Source organism: Elephantulus edwardii, unplaced genomic scaffold, assembly GCF_000299155.1.
Source record: "Elephantulus edwardii isolate Elephantulus edwardi_28Jun2011 unplaced genomic scaffold, EleEdw1.0 scaffold00002, whole genome shotgun sequence".
NCBI classification, from domain to species: domain Eukaryota; kingdom Metazoa; phylum Chordata; class Mammalia; order Macroscelidea; family Macroscelididae; genus Elephantulus; species Elephantulus edwardii.
The window spans coordinates 8,051,678-8,059,365 of NW_006399752.1; the positions used below are offsets into that span (position 1 = coordinate 8,051,678).

Genomic DNA, 7,688 nt, shown 5'->3' on the forward strand with positions numbered 1-7,688 from the left:
AGTTCCTTGTTTTTCAATGCAGCGTAGTATTCCATTGTGTTAATATACCACAGCATCTCTATCCATTCGTTTGTTGACGGCAATTTAGGTTGTTTCCAACTCCTTGCTAGTGTGAACAAAGCCGCGATAAACACGGGTGTGCAAAGATAATTATTCGTTTTTTTTTAAAGGGGGGGAGCCACTCTTTATTAAAGGTGTACAAACATTTATCATTTATACAAAGTTTATATATATATGCAAAATAATTGAACTGAATATTGTTCAAGGATACACATGTATAAAATAGTCACATGAAATATAAATACTGAATTTAAGGTAATTATCTCTAAAGAGAAAAGGGGTGGGGATAACAAGTTTTAAGAACTGGGACAATTATACCTGTAATGGTTTATTTCTTAAAATAATCTAAAGAAAAAAAGTACAATTTAATTACGTAGCTGGGGGATGAGCATTTTCACTGTAATTCGCTAAACTCTTTATTCATAAGATTATAGTTTAGTTTAAGAAAATAAGGAACAGAATTTAACAAAGAATTACTTTATGATGGTGACTATCCGCTGGTTCTTTGACTATGTGCTGAAAGAGATTCTTCTTCTGAGCTCCGTTAGTATTCAGAAGTAGAGGCCTGAAAATCAGAAAGATATTCAGCCAGTTCAGTTAAGGAAACATGTAAGAGCTTTAATTGCTCTTAAAAACTTAATTCACACACAAACACAAAATGAGTATTTTAACAACGAGTAACAAATTCTAGGAATATAAGGAACTCTTTAAAAATTATTTGTTTTGAGGGTAGAAACTGCCCCAAAATGAGTGTGTCTAACCTTTTTATTTCCCCATTCTTCTGTATTACTTTTATATTCATAAATATAACAAACCACAATCTCTAGACACATGTCATTGCTGACTGAAAAACACAACTCTTTATAAACTCTAATTATACAGTAAAATAAAATACTAAGGAATCTTAAATTGGAAAGACAGTAAAAGCCGCCAAGCTTTGATCATAATCAAGCTTTAACAAAATCTTAGCTTTACAAAAATAGTCTTTTCTTTTAGCCACTATTTTTTTTATGCTTTAGGCATGGCAACAGTAGCTCTGAATATTTATAGATAAGAAAACCTAAAGTGGATATGCAGTAAAAGGAATTTTATGACCAGATGAAACACAAGATGTTTCTTCAACATATGCCTATTTCTTTTGTGAAAAAAGTTTTTCAGTTTATACTACTACATTAAATTGTTAATTTGAATGAAAAATAAAATCTGGATTAACTCAGTGTGTCCATTAAAGCTACTCTCAAATACTTAAGCAGGATGACAGCAATAGGGCTCTGGTGGTTTAGTGGTAAAGAGTTGTGCTGCCAATTCAAAGGCAGGTAGTTCAACACACAAGCTATTTTTTTTAGAACAAGATGGGCAATCTCTTCCTGTCTTAATTTATAGCCTCTGAAAACTCACTGGAGGTTCAGTAACGAGGCAGTTCAGATTTGACAGCACATAACAACTGGAGATGTTGAGAACACCGTTTAAGAATCAAAAACCAAAACAATAACAATCCATGCTGTTGAATCAGAATCAACTTACAACTAACCCTCCAGTCAGTTTTCAGAGGCTGTAAATAGAATGGGAGGAGAATGCCCATCTTTCTCCCATGGAGCAGCTGGTGGAGTCAAACTGCCTGCATATCACTTGGCAATGCAAGTCTTTAACCAGTAAGCTCTCAGACAGACCATATACTGTTAAGTATGAAAATGTTTGGCTGTATATATAGAAATCAAAGTAGTTTATCATAAAAACTCACCGTTTACGTTTTAAACTCACAAGTTGGTTATTCTGAACCAATGTGACAATAAACTGGACAATCTAAAATGAAAATACAAATAAATAAAACACCTATTTTAAAATTCTAATTCTTTAATTCACATTAGCAAGTCTTCTGATGTTTAAGGAAACAAAGCAGCTTTCAGGAAGAATTAACTGTGATAAAGTTGTTGCTATCTATGCATGGTCACAGAAATGCCTCCAAGAACCTATGTATTTTTATTAAAATATTATAAAGATTACATTTATGATGCAAGAGGAAATAAGAAAAAACTGTCTACACAGAATACACCTGAAGTATTCATGTTAGAAAAAACCCGATTTCTGAGACACTGTTGAAGCACTAAACATTTGTCAGTCAAAGATGTGTTCTGACATTCAAGAGCAGCCTCAATTGTTAAATGGTTAAATTTAGAGGAAAAACTATTAATAAAACATGCAAACAAACCTTTGTATTTAATGGTAGTGATTCTTAAAGTGTGGTCCATGGACCAGTGGCACTTGCCTGGGTATTATTTAGACATGCAAATTCTCGGTCCCACTCCAAAACTGCCGAATCTGAAATTCTAGGGGTGGGGACCAGAGGCATTTTAGTAAGCCTTCCAAGGGATATTGGTATGATTTAAAGTGTGAAAACTGCTAGTTTAGCATATGCTTTGACTTCCAAAAGATGCCAAAAAGGTTAAACTCATATTGGAAACTATTAAAAACAATACGAGGGAGGTTATGAATTAGGTCAAAAGTAAGAAGATAAGACTGTCTTATAAAATAAAATATTATTACATGATTAAAATAGGGTATTGTCATTTAAAAATACACACTGTCTAGCTTTAATATTTTGCTTTTCCTCAAAAGTGATTATTCAACAACTTGCTTTACAACCAGTATCGGTTAAAATACAGACATCTTAACTGAAGAGTTAGACATTAGTTGCACCACAATCCTGAAGGCACCCAGTTCAAATACACCAGTTGATCCATGGGAGAAGAATAAGCAATCTCCTCCCATGAATTAACTGCCTATGAAAACATGCTGGAGTGTCACCGAGGGGTTGGTTAGTCATTAATAACTTACTAAAAGGAAATGCTGACAACTGGTTAAAATGTAACATTTAAACGTAAACATATCTAAAGAAAAAGTCAATTATTTATGTTAATTTACAAATAGACATATGAGAAAACAGAAAAAAACAATTAGTGGTCCAATTTAAACAACATGAAAACTGGCCACAGATTTTTCCCAAAATTTAATCTTTATAACAGTTCTATTTTGATACTGTTCTTATCACATAACAAAAGTTGTTGAGGATGCTGTAACAGTTACAGCATCTAACTTCTCTATTGGACAAATCCTATTAAAGGGTCCCTCATACATAAGAATTGATGTTAATCTAAGATCAAAGAGCAACTGGAAAAATTAGGAAGCAATCCTAGAGACGAAGAAAACCTTACTGCCTGTCATAGAGCTCTTCAATCCTATCAGAAAACAGATCCACACTCACATTAAGCAGAAAATATGCTACTTCCATGAAAAACTGAAACTTCAATGATTCTTGCTCTTAGGAAAAATGAAGTTTACAAATTTTTATATATCATAAATAAATATTTAATGTTAATTTTTTTTTCCAGGAAAGATTATTATTTCAAAAAATGCAGGCCGTGGGGAGCTCTGGTGGCCTAGTGGCAAGAAGCTGCACTGCAAGCCCAGAGGCGAACAGTTCGAATCTACCAGATGGTCTGCAGGGAAGGAGGGACAATTTCCTTCTGTACCAGTCAGATCTGATTTGACAGCACACACACACAAATAATAAAATTAAAAAATGCAGGCCAAAGAACATTTGTAATTTATAGCAGATAGTCTTAATTTTTTTAAATTTTATTTTATACTGATTTATTTACAAAGTTTGAATAGATTGTGTTTCACAAAAGATCTTTCCCATTTCCTTCACTGCTCCCTCACCCATCGAATTGTGCAACCCTATGATTAACACCCCAAACCCATCCCCTGCCTATCCTTACCCGCCAGCTTCCACTCTCCCCCCCTCCACCTTGGATTCTCATACTCATTCTACAATAATGGTTTTATACAATATTTGTCCTTGTGGGACTGAGTAAGTTCACTCAGCATAATTAAAGCAGATATTCTTAACAGGGTTGTACAAGTTCTGAAAATGTATAAACTTTGAAATGAATTTTAATCTAATCTAACTAATCAAAACTGCATTCAATTCTGGGGTTTGTAGCTTTTTAAAATTATACTTATTTTGACCATAAGACAAGATTGCAACGGTATTACTGCTCTAAGCCTGCTGTACTAAACCTAGAGTCCATCAGTCATAATCCTATTTTTAGCTCAAATGTCTTAGCAGGAATAGGTTGGCTCTTTCTCCATCCTCAAATCCAAGAAAAACCTCTGTCGCCTAAACTTAGAGTTCAATTTACTCATGATTAAAAAAACAGCTGGGTTAATGACTTTTATGTTTCACCTATTAATAATCTGAAAGCATATATGCAATGATTAAATCATAAGGAAACAGAAGGACTTTCAACTCCCTCCATTAGTTTTCAACTGAGATACTAAAATCTAGAATTCATTTTATAACATCATATTAACTGAGTTGTCTCTTTTTTTAAATGGGAACTTTGGTTGCCTAATAAACAAGTGACTCATACTCAAGTGTCTTTTATAGTAAAACACACACACACACACACACACACACACACACACACACACATCGGAACTGTATCTCTTACAGTCAATAATTGAAGAAACTGACAGTGTATCAATCATGCTCCAAGGTATGAAATACCTCAAAGTTGTTAACAGAAAAAAGTATACTGCCTTAGCAGTTGAGACATCTTATCTGTATAAAAAGACCATCTTTATTTAATGAGAAATGTTTATTAATAAATGTATATAATACAGAAAATCATTTGAGTTTGATTTCACCTTTTTTAAACTGAACTCCTCTGTTTATTTTCCCTCAGTACTATTAACTCACACTTAAGCAGTCAAAATTCTCTAACACCAAAGCAAATGATTTATCTATAGTTATCTATTGCATTTGGCTATATAATAGGCTCATATGTATGAGTTAAAATCCTTTCCTTTTTTTTGTCTATATAGTCAAAATATGTGGAAGAAGGATGGGCAATCTCCTCCCATGTGATATACTGCCTCTAAAAACTAGCCAGAGGGTCAGCCATGGGTTGGTTCCAAAAGCAACAATATTCAAAACAAAACAAACTGAATGAATCACTAGTTAGCCAACAGAATTTGCTGGTCACAAATATTCTCACTGAATATATGCAGAATATGGTCATGATAAATAAAGTCTTACCTTTCGAATAACTTGCTGCTGTTGTGCATGCTTTGCTCGTAATTCTGACACCTCCTTCCAAAGAGATTCATTCTCACTGTTATCATTTATAAAAAGGAAACAAAAAAGCAAAGTCAGAAAACCAGGCCTCAATACATCTATTGAAGAATACCAGAGAACTTAACTATGCCCATTCTTAATACTTATTTTTATGAGAAAAAGACTACCTTGACTCAATTACATAATAATAATTACTTGACTCACTCCAGAATCACTCTTTCAAAACTTAAGTAGCCGTATCCACATACATACAAACACAGAGGCTTAACTCCTCTGAAAATCTTGTTCATTATTTTTTGTCTTAAAAAAAACCCCAATACTACCCTTTCGGCTGATGATACAACGTGAATTTAGACTTGCAAATCACGTCAGGAAACAATTCTTATAGTATTTGTCCATTATTTGTCATGAACTGGGTAAGATGCAAAACATTTGTATGGGTATTACATATATAAATGTCTTCAAAATCCAAACAAATTATTATCTCTATTTTATGTATAAATAAGGATACCAAGGCTCAGAGGAATGTGTGAAACTGAAAAGATCACACAGACAATTTGGACACGAAAATTACCTATTTCAAAGCTCTATCTCTTATACATGCATAAGCAAACATATAACATTTTCACTTTTTAAAAAAGCGTAATCAATAATATGAAAAACCATTGTTATTGTTGTTGTTATGTGCCGTCGAGTCATTTGGAACTCATAGCGACCTTATGTACAACAGCCGTAAACCTTGCTCTATCCTGTGCCAATCGCATTGCCTCTGACACACCCATCCTGATTACCCCAATCACTGAATCAATCCACCTCATAGACGGTCTTCCCCTCCTGCGCTGTCCCTCCACCCTACCAAGCATGATGTCCCTCTCCAAGGACCAGTCTCTCCTTACAACATGTCCAAAGTATGTCAGACAAAGCCCCAGAATCCTTGCCTCCAAGGAGTAGCCTGGTTTAACCCTCTCCAGGATGAATCTGTTTGTTTTCTTGGCAGTCCAGGGTACATTCAATACTCTTCTCCAGCACCACAGCTCAAAGGCATCAATTCTCCTTCTATCCTCCCTAGTCATTGTCCAACTCTCTGATGCATAACAAGTGACTGCAAAGACCATGGCCTGTATCAGGCGCACCTTAGTCTCCAGAGCGACACCATTGCTCTTGAGTACTTTAGAGAGGTCCCTAACAGCAGACTTTCCCATCGCGATACGTTTTTTGATTTCCTGGCTGCTGGTGCCATGAGTGTTGACTGTGGAGCCGAGCAAACTGAAGCTGTGAACAATCTCAATCTCTTCGCCATCCATCCTGATGCTACCAATTGATCCAGTGGTGAGAATCTTTGTCTTCTTGACATTGAGCCTCCGTCCATCCTGAAAGCTGCAGTCCTTGACCCTTCGCAGCAAGTGCATGAGGTCCTCCTCAGTTTTGGCAAGCAGGATTGTGTCATCTGCGTAACGCAGATTGTTAATAGATCTTCCACCAATCCTGACGCCACACTTCTCCTCATAGAGCCTCTCGGATAATCTGCTCTGCATACAGGTTGAAAAGGTATGGAGATAGGACACGTTCCTGGCGTACACCCTTCCCAATTTTGAACCATGCAGTGTTACCCTGCTCTGTTCTGACGACTGCCTCTTGGTCCAAGTATAGGTTTCACATTAGCACTATTAAATGTTCTAGGATTCCCAATAACTTGGATAATATTAGTATCTTTTTATTCACTTACCATTTTCTTAATTGAAACTGCATGTTGACAGGCAGCAAATATAATTCACATACTAAATGCTTTAGTATTTTTATTCTTTTGTTAATCTCCAAAAGCCATTCTCCTCAATCCAAACCATTACAAAAGGGTCTGTGGATTTAGATTAAAAAAATACATAAATAAACCAAACCAATAGCTGACCAGTCGATTCCAACTCATGGTGACCCAAAGTGTTTCAGAGTAGAACTGCACGCCTTAGGGTTTTCAATTGCTGTGATCTTTGAGAAAGAGATCACCAGGCCTCCTTTCTTCCATGCTGCCTCTGGGTGGATCTAAAGTAACAACTTTTCAGTTAGTAGCCATATATTTAGCTGTCTGTGTCACTAAAAAACTGCTGATTTTACACAGAGGTGCTGAACAGGAGACTCTATTAAATACCTGCAGAAGAACCACTGTATTTTTCCTGACTCAGAATTTGAAAGATGCAGTAATCTACCTACAAGAAACAGTAGGAAAATAGCTATCTTATGAATGTTGTTGTTGCTGTTATGTGCTGTCGAGTCGCTTGCGACTCATAGCGACCCTATGTACAACAGCCCTAAACTCTGCTCTATGCTGTGCCAATCTCATTGCCTCTGACACATCCATCCTGATTACCCCAATCACTGAATCAATCCACCTCATAGACGGTCTTCCCCTCCTGCGCTGTCCCTCCACTCTGCCCAGCATGATGTCCCTCTCCAAAGACCTGTCTCTCCTTACAACATGTCCAAAGTATGTCAG

The 7,688-nt window shown here is 35.9% G+C and overlaps 1 protein-coding gene across 3 annotated transcripts in view; it reads right to left on the minus strand.

Annotated features, from left to right (window-relative positions):
* The window catches only part of HSF2 (heat shock transcription factor 2), a 53,763-nt gene that overhangs the window by 11,528 nt on the left and 34,547 nt on the right, over nucleotides 1–7,688 (minus strand). For all 3 annotated transcript variants that reach the window (XM_006878988.1, XM_006878987.1, XM_006878986.1), the window contains exons 5-7: nucleotides 5,162–5,237; nucleotides 1,802–1,863; nucleotides 538–625 (exon numbers count right to left, since the gene is read on the minus strand). In XM_006878988.1, the coding sequence (XP_006879050.1) occupies nucleotides 538–625; nucleotides 1,802–1,863; nucleotides 5,162–5,237 (226 nt within the window). The remainder of the gene's footprint in view (nucleotides 1–537; nucleotides 626–1,801; nucleotides 1,864–5,161; nucleotides 5,238–7,688) is intronic.